At 39.0% G+C, this 25147-nt stretch overlaps 1 protein-coding gene across 4 annotated transcripts; it reads right to left on the bottom strand.

Moving 5' to 3' along the window:
* Positions 1 to 1015: 1015 nt before the first annotated feature.
* On the bottom strand, positions 1016 to 23832 carry sec24a (SEC24 homolog A, COPII coat complex component). 4 transcript variants are annotated; one of them, XM_005807200.3, is made up of 24 exons: positions 23462 to 23832; positions 18966 to 19463; positions 16350 to 16487; positions 15367 to 15444; positions 14281 to 14343; positions 13278 to 13438; positions 12276 to 12463; positions 12097 to 12199; positions 11309 to 11435; positions 11073 to 11182; positions 10257 to 10369; positions 9964 to 10082; positions 9831 to 9886; positions 8980 to 9186; positions 7752 to 7875; positions 7452 to 7610; positions 6613 to 6786; positions 6417 to 6527; positions 5167 to 5342; positions 4230 to 4367; positions 4049 to 4153; positions 3885 to 3977; positions 2849 to 2952; positions 1016 to 2123 (listed from the first exon to the last, which is right to left on the bottom strand). In XM_005807200.3, the coding sequence occupies exons 1-24, from the start codon at positions 23520 to 23522 to the stop codon at positions 2009 to 2011; spliced, it is 3321 nt and encodes a 1106-aa protein (XP_005807257.2). In that variant the 5' UTR covers positions 23523 to 23832; the 3' UTR covers positions 1016 to 2008. The 4 variants fall into 4 exon arrangements, with proteins under 4 accessions (XP_005807257.2, XP_023198242.1, XP_023198241.1 ...); XM_023342474.1 differs by having other exon boundaries at positions 11309 to 11432; XM_023342473.1 differs by having other exon boundaries at positions 12276 to 12460.
* Positions 23833 to 25147: the final 1315 nt, after the last annotated feature.

The raw sequence follows: 25147 nt of genomic DNA, 5'->3' as shown, positions 1-25147 counted from the left end.
ACACCGGCCCTCGAGGACCAGGAGTGCCCACCCCTGGTCTAGTAGATAGTAGGATAGTAGATAGTCGGTCTCACAAGTTTAACTCTAGTCGGAGTTTCTCCCTATTTAAGTTTCCTGACTGGGAAATCGGAGCATTGGAATTTCCTTCCCAACGGAACAACCTGAACGCAGCAGTGACACTTCCGCACGCAGTGGGCAGCGAATGAGCGTGTGCATAAGAAACATGCCTCGCGCATGCGCATTACCACAAGGTCGGACTGATTTGCGGGTAGCACAGATGAACACACCGCCCTTCTTGTTTTAGACGGTTTCCTGCTCTAATATTCTTGTCTCACAAACAAGCTGAACTCCAATTTTCCTTTTAAAAGAAAACAGTTTACTGTAGTCTCCGAAGAAGTGTCTACATTTACCGCATTTACCGTAAAGGACAGATTTTGGACAGACTGATACCTTCATCTGCCAAAGTGCCACAACCTGCAGCTTGACGATCCCTACCCAGAGTCCCGATATTACCTGGACATTGAAAAATGAAAAAGCCAAATACAATAAAATAATAAAAAAAAAATCTAATTCAGTCCTCGAGGACCGGCGTCCTGCATGTTTTAGTTCTCTCCCTGGTGGTACCGACAACCTTTACAGCAAGTCAATGTTCTTCTTAGGCCTCTAACGAGCCTCATTGGATCCAGGTGCGTTAAACCAGGGAGAGACTAAAACATGCAGGATGCCGGACCTCCAGGACCGACTTTGGGGATCCCTGTTTTAGAGCATAGTTACTCTGATATTCCAGGAAGTATTCATTCAGGTTCTGCAGGTACCCCAACCCAAATCAGGGATCTGAAAGTCTAAGGTTACCAGGATCCGTTTAATTTGACATGGAAATCTTTAAATTCAAAGCCATTTCTATTTTATTTTTATGATAACTCAAGATAATCTAAATTGGCATATAAACTCCATTTCAATGAACCTGGAACTTATAACTCCAAAATAAAGATAATTGACCAACTAAAACACAAACTACATGTAAAAAGTCCCAAACTGTTTATTTTCTTAGCATCCATTTCAACTTATTTATACTAAAATCATCAGCATTTCTTCTCCTTTACATAATGCAGTCTGTTCAATATACAAGTATCAATAAGCAGGATTAAAAGATCAGAATGGCTTCGTCACGCCTGTGTTAAAGATTTCCCATATCCTATTATATTAAAATATTTCATATATAGAGTCAGTATTTAAACAGAGGTTTAATAATAAAAAGTGAGTTCCCATACAAGGCAATTATAGAATTTAATCAGATTGGGAGTCTCATAAATTAACAGAAGTCAGAAAATAAAGAAAAACAGAACAGCGAAGCCGTCTGAGGTGTTCTGAAAAGTCCAGAGAGAAAAGATGGCGGACGAATTTCTGGAGGACAGGTCTGACCGACCGGACCTTTTCCCCGCCGCCGAGTCGACACATTCCAGGCAGCAGAGACGGCCGTTTCATCGGCCTCCAGGTTTAGAGTCTATGCTTTGTTCAACAATTATAATGACTAAAAAAGGGAAAAAGAAACACTCTCTCCTTCAGGTACGTTAAGATGGCTGAAGCTCAGCCGCCTCATAAACCCACTAAGCAGATGAACTCATGAAGATGAGTTTGATTTGTTAGTGAAGACAAAATGTGCTTTTGGAACAGAAACACTAGAGAGCGCCAGTCCTGCATCTGATCGACACCTCGGTCTGACAGCATTGTTCTGAGGAAAAGAAACACTGATTCATCCGATAAACGCCATTATGATCAACATGGCCGACTCAGCCGGACACAGAAATGACAGAGTCCAGTTCCTCCGTCCGTCACAGATTCTGATCCGACGGTCCGCTCAGGATTTTCTAGGTGATGGCGGATCGCAGCTGGAGGGTGTGTAGAGCGCTGCCTCTTTCTGCCCCACACACACACAGACATCCTAACACACACACACACACACACACGCATACACACGGCGAACGTCCTCTGTCCAACGCACTGCTGGTTATTTGGAGATCTGCTGCTGCAGGTGGAGCAGGAACTCGTAGTAGGACAGAGCTGACTCCGTCCGGTCTTCGATCATGTTCTGCATGAAGTGAGGCTTCAGCTGGCTCTCGTCCCTGAGCAGAAAATTAACACAACAGGAAAATTCCTGCTCAATGCTGCTTTTACCCAACAAACGTTCAGAGTGCAGCTATCAAGCTTTTATTTTAGGGACAAGATACTTTCTATTCCTGTGAATTCTTATACTTTTTATACCATAACATTCAAGCATTACACTTTGGAGATAAAAATAATACAAATTCACTATTAGCTGATATCACCGTTATCAAAATCTTGTTATGGTTTTCTATTTTCTACAGCAGGGACTTGGCAAACTAAAATATAATGGCCAACTTTGATTAGAAGTCCAGTTTTTACCCCATTTTGGACATTTGACACTTTGTTTTCCATCAAACAGATTCATCTTTTGTCAGACCATAAATATTTTCTCCAGCGTTTATTTATTTATGGCATCTAAGATATTTTCTAACCAAATATCAGTGGGAATGCTGAGTTTAGTTTTGAGTCTTATGTATAATTCTGTGTGAAATTCATACATTTAAAAGCCAGTTTCTATTTTTAAAACTGATTGAAGTTGTATTTTTAATTTCACCCTAGCTAAAGACTTTTAAAAAAACTAAAAAGTTTTAAAATTCATGCCTAAAATGTCTGACTGGGACTGTGTCTAGTCAAAGTTTTCCCCAATAACTGTAGAGTTTATAGCAGTTTGAACAACAGAGATCCACGACTTTATTAATAAAAACAGATGGTTTGGTTTCAATCATTTTAAAACAAAACCCACCTGATGATGTGGAGGGAGGGGAAGAACGGCCGCTGGTCCCTGAGCCAGCTGACCAACGCTCTGGTTCTCTGGGACTCTGCAGTGTCCAGCTCTGGAAGGAGACACTGCAGAGGAAACAACAGGCCGTTTAAAATAATACAAATAAAAAGATACAACCGAGTTACAGCATCAGCCTAGTGAGTCGGCTAAAACAGGAAACGCTTGGTTTTAAATCTGCCAGAGACCCAGAGATCCCTCTGGGTTTTAGAAAACATCTCTACACCAGGCAGGTTTTAGTGTTCGAGAAACTAAAGAAAGGAACGAATAAAAAGGAGGAAAACATGGATGAACTGATGGAAGGAAACAGAGGAGGACACAAGGAAGGAAAGAGGAAATGAAAAGCAGAGAGAAAGGTGAAATGACGAGATGTGAAAGGAGAAAAGTGACGGCAGAGCCCAGTAAAACAGAAAGAAAGGAAAGAAAAGATGAAGGGAAGAATGAAGGAAGGACAGAAAGTAAGGAGACTGAAAAGAGAAGGATTGGTGGGAAGGAGGAGAACTTTAAACTGTTAAAACATCGAGATAAAGAATTATTTTACTACACTTTTCTTTTTCCAATAGCTGGAAAACTTGACCAGATATTTATCGTTTAGTTTGTAGAACAAATATCTTAGTGCAAAACTAACAGCAACTATTCAGCAAGAAATATTAACTTGATTTAAGTCAATAAATCCTTAACACTGATGTAAAAAGTTTTAGTTCCACTGGCAGATTATTTCACTTACAACATGGAAAATGTTGAGTAAAATAATCTGCCAGTGGAACTAAAACTTTTTAAATCAATATTAAGGATTTATTGACTTAAATCAAGTTAATATTTCTTGCTGAATAGTTGCTGGTAAGTTACTTTCATCTTATTTCAAATGTATTTACAGATATTTTCTCTACAAACAAAATTACATGGTAATATTAGTGTTTTTGCAGTGCAGTAACCCTGCCGCTGTCCTTATTAAATGTAGATTCGTTATCTTTACATTTCGTTGCAGAGTTTTTCCTACCAGCTTCTCTGGAACGGCAGCGTAGCTGGAAACTCCCAGGACTTGAGAGAGGAAGTTTTGGTGGCAGTTTCGTCCGATCCAAAGATACATCACCTGGATTAAAGACACAAGCGTTACCGTTTTGACCTTGTTAACAGGAACGTTTCCCTTCCCTCCAAACGCACCAGCCCAGCGTCCATGAGGAACGCTCCCTCCCTGCTGAGCTTCTCCACCGACAGCTGCAGAACTCTGGGCTGGGGGATGGTCCGCTCGTTGATGTTCAGCGCTCCCTGAGGACGACGGGAAACCAGGTGAAAATAAAGAAACGCAGCCAGTTAAAGATGGTTCTGGCTTCCTGAGCCGCACCTCGTCGCTCAGGTCGTCCAGGCGGTACAGAGCCGGGTGGATCATCAGCATGGCGAACGCCAGCGGCTGGTACTTCAGCTGGTACATGGCGAACACTCGCTCATCCAGCCGGGTGCTGGTTCCGGTTCTGAAGGCTTTCTGCAGGGAACACACAAAAACACAAAACAGGTCAATATTACAGATCAACCAGGTTTGATTTCCATAGCAGATTTCAGGCGGTTCAAGCTGCTTAAATCATAAAAACACAAAACTACAAACTTCTAAAGAAAACAGCAAACAGTCAACAAATGAACAAACATTATATTTGGAAGAGTGGCATCAAAATGTTGATTGGTTCATTGATTATGTTTTAAATCAACTCTGGCCAGCTGGTTTTACCCTGGATGTAAAGGAAGTCAGTGTTTCAGCTGTTTACAGTTTTTTGGAAGTTTGTTCCAGATTCACGGAGCATAGAAGCTGAATGCAAGTTTTCTCACAGCAGAAAGGCTTTTAGGTCAAGACAGGTGATTCGATTAATCTCTTATGTAACATTAGCGTGCTTAAATTTCCTGATTAATTGCCTTAATCACTTTTAATTGACGTAATTTATCGCATTGGGAGTTTTTATGCGTTTTACCTTCTGAGGCTGCTTGAAGTGAACCAGATTACGTAGATATGTAAACTTGTATGAACACAGAAACGTACAGGTGGATGTATCCAAACCAAATGTTCAGGTGAAGCTACAGAGGAACTCGGTTCTTTTGTGTTTCACTTAAAATGGATCTAATCCACAATCTAACAAATCCAAATGTTTCAGTAAAGGTGAGCTGCATAAGGAACAAATCGACACTTCATCTCTGGCCAGACAAAGAAAAATCACTTCTTCTAATGTTGGAGGTTCTGAAACGTGACTCTTGGTACCAACACTACAGAGCTGCGATGGAAGCAGAGGCAGTACCTGTTTGAGCAGAGCCAGGATGTAGAGCGGGAAGAGGCGCAGGCAGGCCGGCGCCAGCAGGCCGGGCTGCTGGATGGTCAGCGCAGACTGCCGGTACGACGACAGCGAGTCGATGGCGGCGTTGGTCATGGCGTCTCTGGCGTCGCTCAGGCTGGATGTCACAGAGCGATCCACAGCTGGAAACAGACACAGACCGGTGGTTTCTATGAAACGCAACACTTTTCCATCGAGTTTCCAGAGAACAGGATTTCTTCAGAGTTCGGTAGTAACTATGGTCTACCCTCCTCTGAATTTCTTTTTAATTAAATTATTTTATTTCTTCTTGAGTCTCATCCCAGTTTGATCTGGTGAGTAATTGTGACGCCATAACTGGATAAATAGAAAGTTTTTAAACGGTTAGCTTGTTCTGCTAACAGAAGCTGCAACATCTACTAAGTTGATCTGACAGGGACAGACAGACGTCGACAGACAGACAGTCTGTCTGTGTTTCAGTCATAGTGCAGCAGCAACAGCTGATTCGATGCCACTCAGCCAACAAAACATGTAAAGACACATTCAGGTTTACATTTTTATTCTCACTTTTATTTACTATTCAATAATTACTATATTGATTTAGCATAACTGTTGCTTTATATCTTTTGATTTTAGTTTGCAATGAGTTTTCTAGTGCAAATATTTGATCAGGTAAATATTATAAATGTTATTAATCTGATGTTGAATATATTAGATACAAATTTCCACCACATCCCCTCTTGATAAAAAAACCATACAGTTATATTTTTATATTAATGCCATCAAATTTGATTTAAAATAGTTTTTTGCAGCCGAGTCCTCCACAGCTGGATGGTTCCTTCTTTCTTTTTCTTGTCAGAAACTTTTCTGTTTCCAGTTTGAGGATCAAAACTTTTTCCCTAAATTTCTTGTCAGACAATAAGAGTTATTTCTGTCTTCTATCTGCACCTTTGATAAATTATTTTAACTTACATTTAGGATAATGATGGAAGACCAGACACATTTATCTTTTGTATAAATATTAAGATTTAAAAATTTACTTCCCTTCAACTTGGAGGCTCTCGAGCGCCCCCTGGTGGCCAAACACTGTCTTAATGAACTGCTTTATGTCTAGTTAATGTAGATAAAATAATAATTAAACGGTTTGTTGCATGAAGGGTGTGGATATCTGTGGCGGATTCAGAGAAGGGGAATAATATCGTGACATCAGAGTCTGCGCAGCTTGGAGGAGTGCGTACCCATGCAGGCCAGCAGCCCAGTGACGGCCTGAACGTCGGCTCCAGCAAACACATCCGACAGAGAACTGACCACCGGGAGGCACATGGTGTGAACCCGAATCCTCCTCTCTCCTGTGAAGGGAAGACATTTTGTTTCATAAAAACAGGAAGAAAAAAATTGGAGTTTGACTTTCAGAATAAGAGCTTGTTCTCAAACCTTTGCTGGAGGTGTAAAGCAGAGCAGCCTGGAAGGAGACGACCTGCATGTCGTCCAGGTTTTCCTCGATGGACATCTGGACGGCGAAGCCGGCGTCCGGGTTGACGTTGGGGAGGGACAGCAGGTCCGTGGAACGCACAAAGAAGTTTCCGTGGAACGTGTGGATGGACAATCCTGCAGGGAGAAGAAGAAGAAGCTTTATTTGTACAGCAACAAGGGAGTGCTTTACATGAACTAGAAGAAAAACAGAAAAATTACACTTTAAAATGTTCAAAACAACTCAAATTACACTGCAGAAAATTACTGATTAAACTAATCAGGCTGCAGCTAATGATTAGTAATCGATTAATCATAAATAACTGATAAAGATTTATCTTATCTTATACATTCTGCACATTTTTCATTTACCATACAAGCCTATTTTTACACATTAGAGATGCATTAAAAGATGCAAATTAGCAAATAATTCAACTACTTTTCTGAATAATAAAAATGTGATCATATGTAGCAGAAGATGCAGCTAAAAAACTACAGCCAATTAATCTGTTGATTGTTTTTGGATTAATAAATAAGTCCAAATAATTTGAGGACATATTTACAGTTTTTTTTATCTTAAATGCAAAATGTATTAATTTTTAAACAGTTTAAAGTTAATTACTATTCTGAGTATGTTGTTCTTTTTTGGGGGGTCTGGATAGTCCAGTTACTAAACTGATTAATTAATTGGTTGACGATGATTTCAATAATCACCATTAATTTAGTTAATTGTTTCAGCCGTTAAGCTAAATTAGGGATTTTAAAAGTCTAGAATGAAATAAAAAGCTGGGAGGTTTGCTTGCCTTTGGTGCATCGTATTCTCATGACGGCCTCAAAGCCGATTTTTCGCGTTAAGTATCTCTTCAGATCCCTCTGGAAGCGCTCCACCTGAGCCGGGTTGTGCTGATGGTGATAGGAGGGGTAGTAATAAACGCTCCCTGCCGAGAATCTGGATATGCAACCTGAGAAACAGAGGCAGCAGCAGGAAACGTTTCAAATTAAACTCAGGACTAACGCAGCGACTTCAAGCAAAATGCATGCTTGTCTTAGCACCACAGCATGCATTTTGAAACCGCTGGTTGTTGGTCAGATTTTTTCCTCACCAAGCGACGCCAGGTCGCAGTACTGAGCGCTGAGCAGAAACAGGTCCACTGCCACCTGCTGGCCGGAGCAGTCCAGGGCCAGCTTCTTGTAGAAATCTGTTGCTGGGGATAAGTGCTGGACATCCTGGCAGGAAAACGAGAACGGAAACACCAGCCAATCAGAGATTTCCACTGAGATGCTTTCTTATAAAATTACCAACTGATCACAAAAATCTGTAAAGTCATTTATTAATTTAAGTTTCTCAGTTTTAGAAAACTCACTAAATTCAATATGGCTGAAAAACCACCTGGCACAAAAACCTGTTGTGTTTCTATTAAGCAAATTTATTTTCGTAATTCCAATTCGTGCAATTATAGACCATTAGCAACGTGACATCACACAAGATCTGCCCCCAGCTGGAGGGCAAAAAGCTGCTCGCTGACCATGACTAGCATCGGTTTAGCTGCCAAGTTGTCAACATAACGTGTTAACTCTTAAATGTACGCCTGATGTACGAAATAAAAATGGACACATTGCTCTGCTACTCATTGTCAATACTGACTAGATAAGGTCTGGAAAAGTTTTAATTAAGACAAAAATAGTGAGGGAGAGAGAAGTAGGTCAGCTATGCTAGCTTGACTTTGACAACCTTAACATGTAGATGTGCTGCAGAATTTGTTGTTTCAGTTAAGTAAAGATACAAAAAAGGCAACACAAACACCAACTCTGACAGATCACCAGTAGAGCAGGTGTTTAGTTAGCTAATCTACCACCGCTGGGTTAGCTTAGCTAATAGCAGCTTTGGCTAATCCATCACAGTGATCCATTATTAATAGTCACAAAATAAACATGAACCCTGAAATGATAAAACTGTTACAGACTGAATGTTCTGCTCTTTGTGAGGGAAATGTTTGAGTGTTTTTTGGTGTTGAAGTGATTTTAAGTTTTTCTTCAACAGTTTTTCTGTTATTTTTTCCGTTGCTGCGCTGAATTATGAACAGTTTCATCTCCAGGTTTCATTTAGCCAACGGTTCTACTGCAGCAGCGCCGCTGTGGATGGGAAGGAAAAGAATCGTCTTTTCACCCTTATTCGAGAAGACGAAGGAGCGTTGGGCGCATGTGTGAAATTTCCAGATATAAACAACAACATGCAGGGATCCGTGTGGTTAATATGATCAACACATTCTCACTGCAGCAGTTCAGGATCTACAAAACTACACCCATCACCGAGTTTCCCCCAGTCTGTACCTTGGCAGACGCTCTCTGGTTGGGGTCCTCTCTGGACTGCAGCGCCCCCACGCCCAGGTTGGGCAGCTGCGTCTGAAAGACGGACATCCGCCCTCCGGTGGGAGACAGCAGCTTGAAGGCGGCCTGCAGAGCCGAGCCCAGAGCAGACTGCGTCTCCATCGTCTTCTCGAATAAGTTTGGCAGACTCTTCAGCAGATCCTGCACAAGCTGGAGAAAAAACAGCCAACATGGTAAAGTTTTCTCCTGATGCAGCTGTGGTCAGAGTTACTGGATCGAACCAGGGCTGGGCGACTTATCACATTCTATTGGTTATTGAACATTTAATTTTTGAAAATCTGGATTTTGTTTTCCCCCAATAAACTCTTTGGGTCTCCATATTTCAGTGCGACGTCAACACGCCCGGGGCGGCCATCTTGTTTTACAGCTGCTGTTTATTTGGATTTGAATTCAGGTCAAGAAAATGTAAGAGTCAAGATACATTTTTTTGTTTTTTAACGAGAATAAAGTCAAAATATTACAAGAATACAGTTGCATTAATATGAGAATGAAATAAAATTATTTCATTTTTACACTGAAATCTTTGGACAACAAAAAAATATATAAATTAAATTAAAATAAAATAACTTTCTATTCTGTTGAAAATGTGTCTATTACCACTATTTCTGTAATTAAACAAAAATTATCTAATATTCTGTCGAGGATGGAAGTAAAAGCCACTTTTGAAAATATTTTCTATCGTTTGTCATTTCTTAAAAAAGAAAGCAAGAAATCAACAAGGTAATAAAAAAAATAGAGGTTTTTCTGCCCAGTCCTAGTCAAAACATGACTAACGGATGAAACAAACCGCTTACCTCCTTGCATTCGTTAAGGTTTACTAGAAGGCTGTCTGGTGTTGGTAGAAAGATATCTGTGGATCAAACGTTAGAATTTCAATAAAAGCAGAAATGCAGTAGCCGTCCAGCAGTTCGCTCCGACGCGACTCACCTTCGATGTCGGAGACGATGAGCATCTGTGGCTGGGAAAGCCCCTCCTGCAGGTTGTAGAAGTGGATGGTGCTGTCGAAGGTGATGAAGCCCACTTTGGTCCGCGAGTCTCCGGGAAGCCTGCGGCGCAGAAACAAAGCTTTACTCCAGTTTGCTCTTTAAATCAAAGACTGTCCTGAAAACGTCTTAAATATGAAGATGTTAAATATTTTATTAGAACCTGCTGACGTCCGGTTCCATGTGAATAAATCAGAATAAAGCTCTGAGTAAACTCCTCGTGTGATCGGTACGTACGCGTTGATGTTGTCCAGCAGCGACTGGCAGAAGACGCTCAGGTAACCCGTCTCCACGGCGTTGTGGGACACGTCCAGGACGAACAGGTAGACGGCCGGCTGCGGCGGCCGCAGCTGCAGAGGCAAGCAGGGAGAGTTACTGACAATAAACTAAGATTATTAACAAATTACATTTTACAAATATACTTTAGTTATGATTAATTAACAACTTGAAAAAAATAGACATTTTTGTTTACGTCTATTTTTGTATAATTTTCTTTTTTAAATGGCATCAGACAAAACCTTTTCTCACCAAAAAATTTAACTAATTAGTTAATTAGTGTATATATATATATATATATATATATATATACACTAATTAATTAACAAATAACATTTACAAATAATAATATAATTATAATAACATTAGAAAAGGTTTGGTCTGATGCCATTTAAAAATGCTAAATCTTTAGCATTTATAAAGATTGTAGATTTTTTATTTCTACCACAGAATTGAGTTTTATTTTATAAAAATATCTCATTTATTTTTTATTGGAATTAATGTATTAAATTTGTCTTTTTTGTGATTTTACTTTAAGGATTTTCATATCTGATTATTGAAATTGTATTTGTTGAGTTTTTACACAACATTTTCTCAGCAGTATTTATGTTATTTTCTTTCTTTTCATGCTCATTTTGTCTGTTTTTCAAACTATTTCATGTCAAGTTAATCTGTCATTGTCGCCCTCATGGAGGCAAAACTCTCTGTAAAAACAGACTTATTAAAATTATTGTTCCTCAGACATTAATGCAGTAATAAAAATTGATTTTAACTCGCCATGTATTCTGAAGGAGCGATGAACTCAATAGTGGCATTCTGGACTTCTGGTCTTTTGTGCGGTTCGCCGTATGATCTGCTGACCGGGTTATACATAAACTCTTCTGGGACTAAAACACAAAAACATGAAACCCATTAAAGGTTTCACATTAAAATGGACATTTTTGAGAATAATGTTCAGATAAAATAGATCAATGCAGTGTGACTCTAGTCATGGTTTCTAAGCATTTTCTCACCATCATTTACTCGATAGCACAAGTTGCATTTCCATCTCCTCTGGTCCAGAAAGGAAACAAACGGGTTGATGTAGGTTCTGCAGGACCGACACCGCACTATGGTGCTGGACGTCACCACAGGAAGCTGCTGCATTCATACAAACACAAGAAAAACAAATCAAATGAGTCGTTTTGTGTTCAGTTTTGTCATAAGTTGTGAAAACATCACAGTTTGTATTTTCAGTTTATACAATTAATATTCATGTTTGATCCTTAAAAGTCCAATATGTAATGTTTATCTCACCAATAACAAGAATATTTACAGCTGTAGCTTTCATGTTTCATTTAATCTTGTAAAAATCATATAACTGTTCACATTTCAACAATTATTTTATTTTACAAATTTTCTGAAAAGAAGTAAGAGAAACACAATTTAATTATTTTAAAATACCTGATAAAGTAAAACTAAATTCAAAATGCTTCGGTAGTTTTGTGATTGGAAAAAGTTAAAGTGCATTATTTTATGAATATTAAGGAATTATTGACCCAAAACCAGCTCATTTATCTTGTTAAAAGTTATTTTTGTCCAAGGATATTTGTATTTTTGCAGTGCAGTGACTAAATTCAGGCTGGTTAGAATAACAATCAAAATATTTCCCCCCACTTTAAATGCCAACAAGGTGAAGTTTGCAACAATGCTCTGCCTCTTGTTCTTCCAACTGTTTCACATGACGTAGAGAAACCAGTTTCATCTCCAAACGACTCAGAAACGAGTCCAGACTGAGCATCAGAAACGACCTGGGAGTTACCGAGAGGTCTTTGAAGGGGTGCAGCAGCAGGCCCAGCGGCAGTTTGGCTTTATTCAGCAGAGACTGGGTCTGAGGGATGCTGGTCAGCGTGCAACGGAAAACCCTGGAGGAACAAACGGAGCAATCAGAGCCAAAGGTGTAACCGCAGGAGGTGCTGCATGCCGTCCGTCTCGCCTTACTCTGGGCTGCAGTTGAGCTTCTGCAGGTCCTGGGTGAGGCAGGGCGTCGGGGCGGGGACCGGCGCTGGCGGCAGCAGGTTCCTCTCCTGCAGCAGGTTGACCACTCTCAGAGCCTCCGGCGTGCCGGACTGCAGGCTCATGGCCGCCATCGACGGGCTCAGCTGGTCCGGACCGGGACCGCCAGGCTGCTGGGAGACGGTGAAACTATAAACTAAAACATTCCTCGTATGGCAAGCAGTTTTAACATAAAAACCAACCTCAACACACTTTCCAGACATCAGAAAATACTCTGACTAGAAATATTACTTAATTAAAATATTTTTGACTAGACAAAATACATATTTGATATCTCTGATTATATTCTGACTATTATAAAAGAAGTCATAATTACCATTCAGTTGCATGAAGATTTTAATTCAAAATATCTACAATTAATTACTGATCATCTTAAATAAATTATGACTTGTCATGAAGTATTTTTACCACATCTTGCTTTCTGTTCCAATTAGATATCTGAACTTATTTTTAATTTGGAAGTTATACGTGTAATTTAGAGAGGAGGTCTAGAGGAACAAGGTCACAATTCAGACTTTAATCCAGAGCTTCTCAATTCCAGCCCCCTGGTTCCCTGGCCTCCAGGCCTCCTGGTCCCCTGGCCTCCAGGCCTCCTGGTCCCCTGGCCTCCAGGCCCCCTGGTTCCCTGGCCTCCAGGCCTCCTGGTCCCCTGGCCTCCAGGCCCCCTGGTCCCCTGGCCTCCAGGCCCCCTGGTCCCCTGGCCTCCAGGCCCCCTGGTCCCCTGGCCTCCAGGCCCCCTGGCCTACAGGCTCCCTGGCCTACAGGCTCCCTGGCCTACAGGCCCCCTGGCTCCCTCACAGAGACAATAATAATGATTTTTAAAAATGCTCCATGTTCAGCTTGGCTGACAGCAGCACTTTTAGCTTTTCAGAGCCGATCTGCGAGAAAATGAACTGAATCTGTGACTGAGAGGCGACGTTCCCTCACCTGTTGGTACGGCTGAGGTCCCTGAATGTACGGCTGCGTGGCGGCTTGGAGCGCCGGGTGAAGGGAGGAGGGAGGCGGCGCCAAGGTGTTCTGGTACCCGGGGGGCAGGGACGGGTAGTGGCCCAAATGCCGACCAGGCGGGCCCGGCTGAGCTGCACCAGCTGAGGTAAACAACAAAAACATTTAGACCAGGAGAATTAGTGACTTGTCACAATAAATCCACTAACAGCATAAATAAATAAATTAATCTCCATTTGATTTATGGCTTTTCTCTTCAGTCTGTTTTGGTTGCAACTAAACCTTTTAGAAGGATAATTTTATTTACTGAGACTTTATAATTAATTTTATTTGCTGTTTCTGTTTTGTTTATTTTGGATATTTAAAGTTCCCTCCAGTTCCAGTGACTAGGGTTCATTAGAGTTTCATGAGCCTGGCGGGCCACCAGGCTTTATTTGCACCTTCCAACGGGCTCAGCTGGTTTCTGGCGGAAATCCTGATGAGAATTTAAAGTTTGATGTTTGAGAATGTGTTCTTGCATTATTATGCCATTACCATTATTTTACTGGAAAATTGTCTCAAAGTAAAATTATTGTTTATCGCAATAATCTCTGGGACGATTTATGGTAAAGCTGTTATTTTTACAGGTCTAATTCCTGAGAAGCAGTGGAAAAAACACACTTATGCCTCACATTAATCTGTGTATTATCACCATCTACAGCCGTTTCTGAGTTATGTCGTCAAACTGATGCTGGGCCGTGTCTACTGGGACAGCAGTTTAAGAAATAAAGGATCTGGTCATTTCATAAAATTATAAATTATTTTGTAGAAAAGCTGGTTGACTTCAGAGAAGATGCAAAAACAAGTTATTCTTTACTAGAAGTATTTTTAATCGATGGTAATGAAGATTAGACAAAAGCAACAAAATGTCTGAACGTTTCCCTGCTGTAACTTGGCGAATGTGAAATGTGAAAGTGGTTTGTGTCGGAGCCAGAGGAAGCCGTACCCATTCTGTTGTCAACGTGATTGTAGCTGTTTGGTGCCTGTGGGCCGTTTCCTGCAACATCTCCTGGAACAAAAACAGCAGACGGGGTTTCATCTGTTAGACACCTGAATGTTTCCAACCCAGAGGCAATAAAAACTGCAGATGGACTCAAACCGCCGGGCTGCAACGATTAATCGATTAGTGACATAATTTAATAACTAATTTATTAATCGATTAATTATTAACTGGAGTACGCAGACTAAAAAAAATAAAAATATTCAAAATCCAAAACCGTACAAAAATCTGTATATTTTGCATTTAAGATAAAAACAACAATCAGCTTTTTAGTTTCATCTGGTTCAGATTCTGTGATTGCATTTTAAAAGCCCTGTCACAACAAGCAATAATCAATCAATTAATCACATGACAAATTAAAACAAGCTCAATAATTTCCATCTGCACTTTTATCACTTTTCTTTTTCTAACAAAAACTGGATCTTAAAAGTTTTCAGTCTGGTGTTTTGGTCTCAACTAAACATTTTTTAAAGGCAGTTTATTTGTTGTGTTTTGTTTATTTATTTTGGATATTTAAAATGTTTCAGTGTTAAATGTTCATTAGTATAATTATAATGCAAGAACAGATTCTCAAAGATCAATAAACTTTAAATTCTAATTACAATAATATTTCTTGAAAATGGTTGCAAAACAACAATATCATCATTTATCACAATAACTTCTGGGAAAATATTTTACGCAATGAAATGTTTATTTTCTTACTTAAAAAAGGAATTTAGTTGTTATATTTGCATATATTTGCATTTCTTATACTGTATAACAAATCTGCAGAGTGAGCCAATTTTTAAAATACAGAGTAATCGATTACTAAAATAACCGTTGCAGCCCTAAAACAAAGTAACAATGAAGAACACAGCTATGGAAACTAAAGGTGACTGAAACTTTCTACATGGGGTTTATTTAAAGACATTCTGCTAATAAAACAAAGCTAATTGGCTGAAGTTTGACCACCAGAACACAGGATGGAAGATGACTGGAGGATCCAAACAGCACAGAACAGCAAACACAGCAACACTCATGACCTGGCCACACCTGGACATTCAACATCTCCTTCCTGGGTGTCGGGCTCAGTGGGGGGCCGGGCGCTGCTGGCAGCCCCCCAGGACTGAGCTGGCCTCGATAAGGATGAGGAGGGGGAACAAAAAGAGGGACGGACAAGGTCAGGACAGAAGGAGCTGTCGATTTATAATCAGAGACAAACTGGACCTGCTTCACGAAACCAAACAGCGGATCAACCTCCACATGAACACTCCTGCCTAAAGTTCACTCTGCTCCTAAAACAACTCATTATGTAACGATCACGGCTTCTTGACCTAAAAGTATTCACACCCCTTAAACATTTTAAGTTTCGTCACAAACACATGTGAACTTTGATGCACGTTAACAAAACTTTATAAGACAGGCCAACTCAAGGCTGTACATATTTGTGATGTAAAAAGAAAATGATATTTTGAAAGTGTGCTGTGTTCAGCCTAATTAAATCAGAACTTTCTAGTCCACAGCTGCGACCTCCCACAGACTGAAATCCTGAGACTTTTCCTGCAAAAAACCTTAAACTCCATCAGACTGGAGGAAGAGCATTTCACTTTTTAAGTTCTGGATTTACGTCTGACTTTAACAGAAACTGCAGGTGTGTGTCTGGTGGATTTCTGGTCAAAACATGTTTGATTTTCATTCAGTGGGTAGAAAAATCATTTTACTCCAGCAAGAGCAGAAATACTTCAAAATAAAATTTAGGTAAACGTTAAAAGTACAGTGTAGTAAAAATACTCCTAAAAGTACATTTTTTCCAAAAAGTTACTCAAGTAAATGTAACTGAGTAAATGTAACTGTTACTACCCAACTCTGGCTAAATTGGGCCCGAGTACAAATGCACACCACACTTTTCAGATCATTTCATATTCTACTCTGTTCTTACCAATCTCTAAAACTTACAATACAAAACACTGAATTGTTAACAAGTTAAATCTTTACGAGCAACAGTGGGATTGAAACCAAGCGGATGCTAAACCCACCATCAACTTTGGGAGGTGGAGGTGTGCCAGTGGCTCCTGGGGGTCCAGCAGGGGGCGCTGTGGGTGGAGGACCGTAGGCGGGCCTGTTGGGCTGGTATGTGTGGGGAGGCGGAGGGTTCATCGGTGGAGGAGCGGTGCCTGGAAAAAATTTATCATTAATAACTTTTTCTGATCATCTTTGACATTTTCCCATAGAGAAAAAAAACTATTACATTTTTCTAAATAAGATATCTTGTTTATTTAGAGGGGAAAAAATCTGCTATCACCCATTAGCTTATTGAAACATGAGTTAAAAATACTATATTTTATTGATGTTACAGTAAGGCTAGTGTTTCAGTTTCCAGTTGAAAAAATCTTGGAATGAAGCAGATCTAGAGCTGCATTTAGTGCCAATAATCATCTTTACAACCCAGTGAACACAGAGATGATTTACATTTATATCAGCACCGCTTCTTTTTTAATCAGACACATTTTACAGGCAAAACACTTCAACTTATTTCTCATCCAATGAAAACTTACAACAATACTTTGAAAATATATCAGCTTGTTGGACTCCATAAAGAGGAAAATAGAAAAATAATGACATTATTTGGAGCAATGAGCAATTTCTTTTTAATTAAAATCAAAATTTGGGTATATTTAAATTTTTTGTTGAAGTTTATAAATCAAAATAGGACATTTTATAATATGTAACCTGCCATAATAAATTTAGAAAAAATATTGTTTTAAACAATAATATTGTTGTTTTGAATCTATTTTAAACTAATTACAGCAGAATAATTCAAGTACAGTGTCTCTAGGATCAATAAACTTTAATTTCTAAAAATATTTAACTCTGAAACTGTAAGATATTTTAAATAAATAATCAAAACAGCCAAAATGATAACTAAAATATATTAATCATCAGGCTCAGACAAGGAAAAACAGGCAAAACTTCCAGTTAGGACTTTTGTAAAATAATAAAAAATAATGTTTACACCACTAACTACTTGGTACTTTGTGTTAAATGTCTGCAGTTTTTTTCAAAATTACGGTTTGTCGAAAATGTTAAAGATACATAACTCATCAAATTTATTGCTTATTCTTATTAGAGTATAAATGAAGCTTCAATTTTCAATATGATTATGTCATAAATCAACTTGTGTAAACACCAAGACACCAGAATAATTTGACTAACTTTATAATCTAATCCTGGCCCAGAGTGACGGTTTTATTGAAACTATGAAGTAAAAAAAAACTAAATACTGACAGATTATTAACATAAGTACCAATAACTTCTCAGATAGTGGAACAACTTTCTGCATCTTCTGATGGATTCATGTGATTTAGAAAATAATAATCACAACATTCTCAGCGAACTTTATGCGCTGTGGGCAGAAATGACACAATCTGTGATGCGCAACAGAAATTTCTCATCTCCGTTTGTGGCTTTTGTTTCCTATTTTTATCACAAATATATGAAGCAGAAACTGAAAATAAAACTTAAAATATATGATTTTAATTCAGATCAGATCAGAGTTTGATCCGGACTTTGTCCAGAGATTGACTGAACGTGTCTGCGTGTGTGTGTGTGTGTGTGTTGGTGTGTGTGGGGGGATGGGTTTGTGTAGGCGTGTGTGTGTGTGTGTGTATGTAACTGGGAGGGCCGCCGGCCAACATGTTCGCTGTTGGAGCAGAGGTCAACGTCCAGCTCCAACGTATCAGGCTGCAGAGACGCGTATCTTCAGATCATGTTACAATCAGAGTAATTACAGTTTTAGTTTTCAGCGCTGAAAACTAAACATTATTATAATACACAGTGAAGCAGGGGAAGATAAAACTATTCGCTTTAATAAGCTTGTCACAATAAATCAATTAATCACATGATAAAACAAACTCAATTTCCATTTACATGATTTATTGCTTTTGTTCTCTTTCTATTTAAATGATAAACATTTTCACTTTGGTTTTTTGGTTTCAACTAATCTTTTTTTATTAGAATAATTTTATTTACAGAGACTTCATAATTTATCACTTTGTTTATTTATTTTGGATATTTAAAATGTCTTCCAGTTCCACTTTTAAATATTCATTAGAATTTAAAGTTGATTGATCTTTGAGAATCTGTTTTTGCATTATTATTATGCCATACAGTCTAATTAATTACAGCTCCAAGTGTCGTGTTCGTTCAGCAAATGGCCGTTTTTGGTCTATATCTGATTAATCAATTACTAAATTAGTTGATTATTATAATAATCGATTAATCCTGATTAATACTTTTAATCTTTTCAGCCATACAACATTTAAGCAGCTGGTTTGTGTCCATTTGAATCTTCATCACCTCTGGGTCTCAAATATAAAAGTGTCTAATAAATCAGCACAATCTTCTTCATTGTCTTGTTTGCAGAAACTGGCAGTGACTAAGCAGCGATGGAGCCTGAATGAGCAGTTTAAGCTGCTTTGGTTTTATAGAAACTGAACAAGATAATTCATCACTTCAGGCTAATCTGTGTCAGCTGGACTTTGTTTCACCAACCCAGAGCAAATATGCCTGGAATTAAACTGTAAGGCGGATAGTTAGCGTGGGCCCCTCCGGCGTGGGCCCCGCCGTTATCGGCCTCGTCGGAGTGCTCCTACCTGGCTGAGGGTATCCGTGTATGGAGGTGGGCGGGGCTCCTGGGCCCGGCGGCTGGGCGGAGCCGTGGGACATGTGGGGCGGCGCAGCAGCAGCTGGATTCACATGATTGGGCGCGGGGCCCCGGGGAGCAGCGTACTGCCACGCTGGAGGGCCGGTGTAGTAGCTGGTGGAGGTGACAGCAGGAGGAGGGGGCGTGGCCTGAGCTGGGGGCGTGGCCTGGGCCTGTCGGGGCCCTGGGCCCGGACTGGCGGACTGAGGGGGGGTGTGGGACGGGAGAACGCCGATCGGCGGCCGGGTCAGCAGAGGCTGGGCCGGCGGCGGAGGGTAGGAGCCTAACTGTGGGCCGGGCGGAACCGGCTGGTACGGCCCAGAAGCGTACAGAGCGGGGCTGGGAGGGCCCAACACTTTGGTCTGCATCGGGTTGTAGGCCGGCTGGTGATTCATGCCGTAGCCGACCCCCGGCGGCTGCTGCAGAGCAACGGGATTCTGTGACGGACCTGCAGATCAGGAGAAAAACAAATGAAGACTGTTAGGAAGGCACCGAGTTTACCGACCTTCAACAAGCCAATTCAGAGCTTGGCTGATACCAATTCTTCGTCTGCAATGCTGTTAAATATCAGTTGTGCACCGACTTATCGGCGCTGATTTCCATACTTTTAGGAGATCGGCCGATCTTTTCTACCTCAGCAAAGGTCTAAAAATCAGCCGCTGTCGCCTTTTGCTCTGCAGGGAAAGGTTTGACTGACGGACCGGCTCAGCTCAGGTCCAAATGTTTGCAGTTAACAAATATTAACTCAGCAACTTTCTTGCTATATTTAGCAACATTTCAGACAGAAAAAAATTATTTCAGCCAAAATCGAAATTAGCTGGTCAGTTTAAAAAAATTTTAAACAATCGGTAACTGGGGATAGAACAGAAAACTGCAATCAGTGCATTCCTACTAAATATAGCAATAAACGCTGAGTTGCCAACATCTGTAAACTCGTCAGTCGTACCTCTCACTGCAGAGCAGATGATTTTTAGACCTTAGCTGAGGTAGAAAATATCGGCCTCACATGACAGTATCGGCCAATCGCCCAAAATTAAGGAAATCTGAGGCAATAAATCGTCTGCCTGATAAATCGATGCACCCACCCCTACTTGTTAAAAATTAAACTTTTCTGCTACTCAAAACAACAAACGCAGAAACTCAAAAGTCCTCACTGACCCAGATTTTAGGGCTGCAACTGAAGACCGTTTTAGTAATCAATTATTCGGATAAGAAATCGTCACATTTTGCAGATTTTTTAATTTAAACACTTCAGCCCTTTTTACACTTTATTAGAAATCAATTAGATGATACAAATAAGAAAAACATTTTTACATTTTATTGGATAAAATGCAACATCATAACATTTATTTGTACCAAAAGATGCATCTGCAGCTAAAGAAATACTGTCTAATAATCTGCTGATTATTTTTTATTAAATTAATAAATCTCTTATGAAGGTGCTTAATACGATATTTGTTTTTTACTGAATTTAAAGCAGGCGAAGATAAAAATGTAATTTGAGTCGTTCTGGGTAGAACAGACTTACAGATGAAGAAATGCTAAATGTTTATATTTTTGTACAGTTTTGGTTTTTATTGCTGCTGAGTGTTTGTCTTTTTAAGGCCTGTATGCTCCAGTTAATGATGTACCGATTACTAAATTAGTTGGATTATTTCAATGATCGATTAATCGTGATTAATTAGATTAATCGTTTCAGTCCCACTACGTTTGATCACGTACTTTACTGTCGTCTTAAAGTTTCATCTCTCAGAGTAAAGTTGTGTTTTAGATGGACCAATCCGGTCACATTAACTCCAAACTCTTCCAAAGAGGTTAAATTCAATCCAAGAATCGCTCAAAAATGCATCAACTGACCGCTGAGCTGCAGCCAAAGGTCTAATCTGCTTACTGGGATTTAATTGAGCAGGATCTGAAACCACAGCCAATCAAACTATTTTACTGAATCAGCATTATTGGACATTTTCCCCTCAGTTTCATAAATACAGGATATAAAACCTCATCAGATAGATTATCTAAAGCATTTTCAACAAGATGAGAAACATTTCAAATGATTACAGTTTATAAATTTATAACATAATTGAAAAGGAGTTTGCTACCGTTCTCCAAGACTCTCTCAACACATGCAAGAGAAAAGAAAAGAGCAATTACACAAAAAAGGACAATATTCAGTTTCTCATTTCTATGCATCTTTGCAGAACATTTATGAACTAAATCTTTAGGTTCAGATATATTTATCATCCAGGACAATCGGATGAGATCAGAACAATGCCTCCAGAAATTTCACACAAATCAAATCGCAGTATGGATTTACAAAGGTAAACTAGCCTTTAGACAATATTATTACTGAAAAGTTTGACTGCGAGACCATCACTGATACGCAGTACAGTTTTTAAAATAATGAATATTTAAATATAATAAATATTATGAAAACTAATCACAGTCACTCATTTGCGTCAGGAATCACTCCAAGTGGCTCGTTCTTATTGTCACATTACTTTCGGCAGCCGCTCTGCGATAACAGACACTCATTATGTCACAAATAATAAAAAGTGTTGGAAATAAAATCTGGAAAAATGAGTCACAGGAAGAAACTTTTGATTCATTTATAATTTTACAGAAGGATTCTTCAACAATACTTTTGTTATCTCTGTTTTTCTGTCCTGATAGACAAAGTTCTGTTTTAAAATCACATCAAATCTGACTGGAGAAATCAAACACATATACCAGGTACATTAAGGATTGTTGCAATATCAATAAATTAATCACCTGATAAATTAAAACGATCTCAATAATTTCAATTTGAATGATTTATCGTTTTCTTTCTACCAAAAACAGGGTGATAAAAGTCTGGTGCTTTTTAATTATTCATTTTATTTGTTGTTTCTTTTGTTTATTTATTTTGGATATTTAAAATGTCCTTCAGTTCCAGAGTTAAATGTTCATTAGAATTTAAAGTTTATTGATATTTGAGAATGAGCGTTAAGATGCCATTACCGTTATATTAATGGAAAACAACAATATATTCCAACTTCTTTATTGTCCAGCATAAAAAAGAAGGTGGTAAATTTCACTTCGACTGAATGGAGTTTAAAATGACGACCTGTCGCTGCACACTGCTGATCAGCTGGCTGCCGCACTGTCTGGATAGGTTTCCGGTGGTAAAAACATGAAGTGCAGCATTTACTAAAGGCTAAGCTCATTTAAGTAAGTAAGCTCATTTTCAATAAATACTTATGTATTATGACTGAAAATTACTCATCACTCAAACCACTGCTAACTTTGACTTTGTCCTGTATTTTTGCTCATGTGTTCATCAAACTGTTTAAGTATTGTAATATTCAGCGGCTGTGGGAATAAATCTAGCTTTTCTATTTAATTGCATTTTGTAATAAATTTTGATTGAAATGTTTTGAATAAAGTTTGTGATGTTGTGAAACCAGTATACGGCGGCTGATAATGCCGACAGGATCTCACACTGTACACAAACATGACATCTTTAAGATGTTTTTAACAGACAGCAGGTGTCAAATCCAAAGCAATATATAAAGATTAATGAGAATTTTGTCTTAAATGAAGCTTGGAGAAGAAATAAACTGGAGATGTGTAAAGTCAGCAGTAAAGGAAAAGTTATTTTCATGCATCAACAATAAAAGCTGCAGAATGCTTACATCAGCAATCACTAAGTGTGTGTAGATTTTTTCTGATCTCAAAGGAATGTGATTAAAATGTGTAAATAATCAGATGATGTCTCAGGCTGGAAGAAATCATGTGGATCATCCCCAAACTGCCACATGTACAGAGAAAGGCAGAACACAAGTTGCTCCTGTTTGGCTCTATATTCTGTTATTGCACAACAAAGAACCAGCCAATAACCATAGAGGGGAACATGGCTGTGTGACAAATTATTCTGGTGGAAACTCCCTGGAGAAAAGAGGAAAAGACGAGCTGGATGTTTCTGAATAGCTTCAGTTTGGCTGATGAGCTAAAGAGCTAATCTAAAGTAAAACCCAACCACTTTCTGAGCGTCTTGAATATGAATGTTAATGTTTTTAAACATATGATAACATTTTACTGAATAATGACTTCCTTTCCTCAACACATTAAGTTTATCGAGGTTATAAATTAACTGCTCATTTGAGACGCATTGAGTCCGAAACCTTTCCACTACCTTCATAATGTAATCTAAATAATAAAACTAATTGTTACAGCTCTAGAAGTCTTCAGTTCACTCTTCAGAAACTATTTCTGTCGTCTTAAATTAGGTATCGGGTCGAGATTAATCATGGGTTAACCTGACAGCTCATGCTTACGCTACAACCTCTCCAAGTAAAGCCAGCTAACGGGTAACCTCAGTCCAAAACGTCTCCTGACTCCAGCTAACAGCGTTAGCTCACATGCTACATCGAAACGAACCGCCTTCACACACGTTAAAAAGTTACTCACCGTTCGTGTACGTCTGTCCCGTCCCAGTCCCGTTCTGGGAGTTGAACCCGGCGGTTGACATGTTGAAACGGACACCAGAATCTAATTTAGAGGTTCTCGGATGACTGCTCTGAAAGCTAGCTGGCTAGCTCTGACCGTCGCGGGGTAAACGCTCAAACCTGTGGCTGTGACGGTGAAAGCTCACAGTAAGGAGCAAAGTCCGAGGCGGAAATAATCTGCTTACTTTACAGGTGTTGATTGGGCGATCGTTTCACTGTCACTAAACCATGATTAGTACCTCAAGACCCGGTTCGACAACCCACAGGTTGGTCAACGACGGGCCTGCTCAGAGTAAATCTTCTCCCCTTTCACCGGAAGTTGGGATCACCCAGCAGGATCAACGTAAAAAATGGTTGGGCATGCGCAGTATGTACACGTGGCATTTCCTCCTGTGCACAGGATTTTTTCAGAGTACCAGAAACAAAACGGACTGAGATTTTACTACATCAAAACATTTTCCCCATCCAAAACCTCAGACCAGCTTCATAACCCTCATATATAAAGACTCAAAGCCAGTTTACACCCTGAACTCTCACATGCACCAACTATATGGTGGTCATGTGTGTATGACTGTATACATACATTTAACTGATTTAATACTGTAAATACCACCATATTTGTGTTTATGTTGTATATATTTCTTACAGTGTTTGCACTGTTTTGGAGCTGGCTTTGATCTCATAGTACATGTGTACAGTGGAAAACAATAAATTATTATCTAACCTACTAATGGCAACCTGTAGAATATACAATATATGAAATTATGGCTAAGATAATGTAATTTGAATTCAATTCAAACATACTTTATTAATTCCAAAGTGATATTAAATGTTATTGTAACTCCATGGGGCTGCACAGTGGCGCAGTTGGTAGAACTGTTGCCTTGCAGCAAGAAAGCCCAGGGTCTTTCTGCATGGAGTTTGCATGTTCTCCCTGTGCATGGTGGGTTCTCTGCAGGTTCTACGGTTTCCTCCTACAGTCCAAAAACATGACTGTTTGTCTTTGCTTTTGGTGTTATTGATTTTGGAGAAGGTTAAAGAAACTTAAATCCATTTCAGTCAGCAACAAACATCAGAATTATAGAACCTATTTTGGATTTCCCAAATCAAAGTGCTATTACAACAATATGTATTCATTTCGCATTGGTGATTTTAAAAAATAACTCTTTCAACAACTTAAAACAACTTAAATAAACAACTTAAAAATTATTTTCTATTGTTTTAGTTTCTTGTTTTGTTCAGTAACACATATATTATTGTATTAATCTATTAAAATACCACTCAATTATTTTTCCCTTTTTGGCAGCAAAAGTAAAATATGAGACAAAAGAATTAGAGCAAGAAGCTAATATTTCCTATTAATAAGTTCTCATTTTTTCATCTGCTTCATTCTCAGAAGTGTTTGGTTTGTTTTTCTGGACACTTCTCACTGTTTCACCCGTTTTGATGTAGGCCTCACCTCATGAGCACAATAAGGCATTAAGAATTTTTTATTTTCCATACCTTAAATTTTAAAAATCTGTTTGAATAAAAATATTTGTTGCATTTGTTTTTATTTATTTATCTTATTAATTCAAGTTGTTTATTGAGTTGTTATTATTTCTGTTTTTTATTAGTTTGTTTCATTCTATTTCCTTTATTTTATATT

This window comes from Xiphophorus maculatus, chromosome 11 (genome assembly GCF_002775205.1).
Source record: "Xiphophorus maculatus strain JP 163 A chromosome 11, X_maculatus-5.0-male, whole genome shotgun sequence".
NCBI lineage: Eukaryota > Metazoa > Chordata > Actinopteri > Cyprinodontiformes > Poeciliidae > Xiphophorus > Xiphophorus maculatus.
Note: the sequence above shows the minus strand (reverse complement) of the source record. Positions and strands in the feature narration are given on the sequence as shown.

Coding starts and splice junctions, on each gene's coding strand:
- sec24a (XM_005807200.3), bottom strand. CDS start 23,522: ATGTCAACCGCCGGGTTCAACTCCCAGAACGGGACTGGGACGGGACAG. Junction 15,445..16,349: donor TCCACCTCCCAAAGTTGATG/GTGGGTTTAGCA, acceptor TATCGAGGCCAG/CTCAGTCCTGGGGGGCTGCC. Junction 9,187..9,830: donor ACCTTAACGAATGCAAGGAG/GTAAGCGGTTTG, acceptor TTTTTTCTCCAG/CTTGTGCAGGATCTGCTGAA.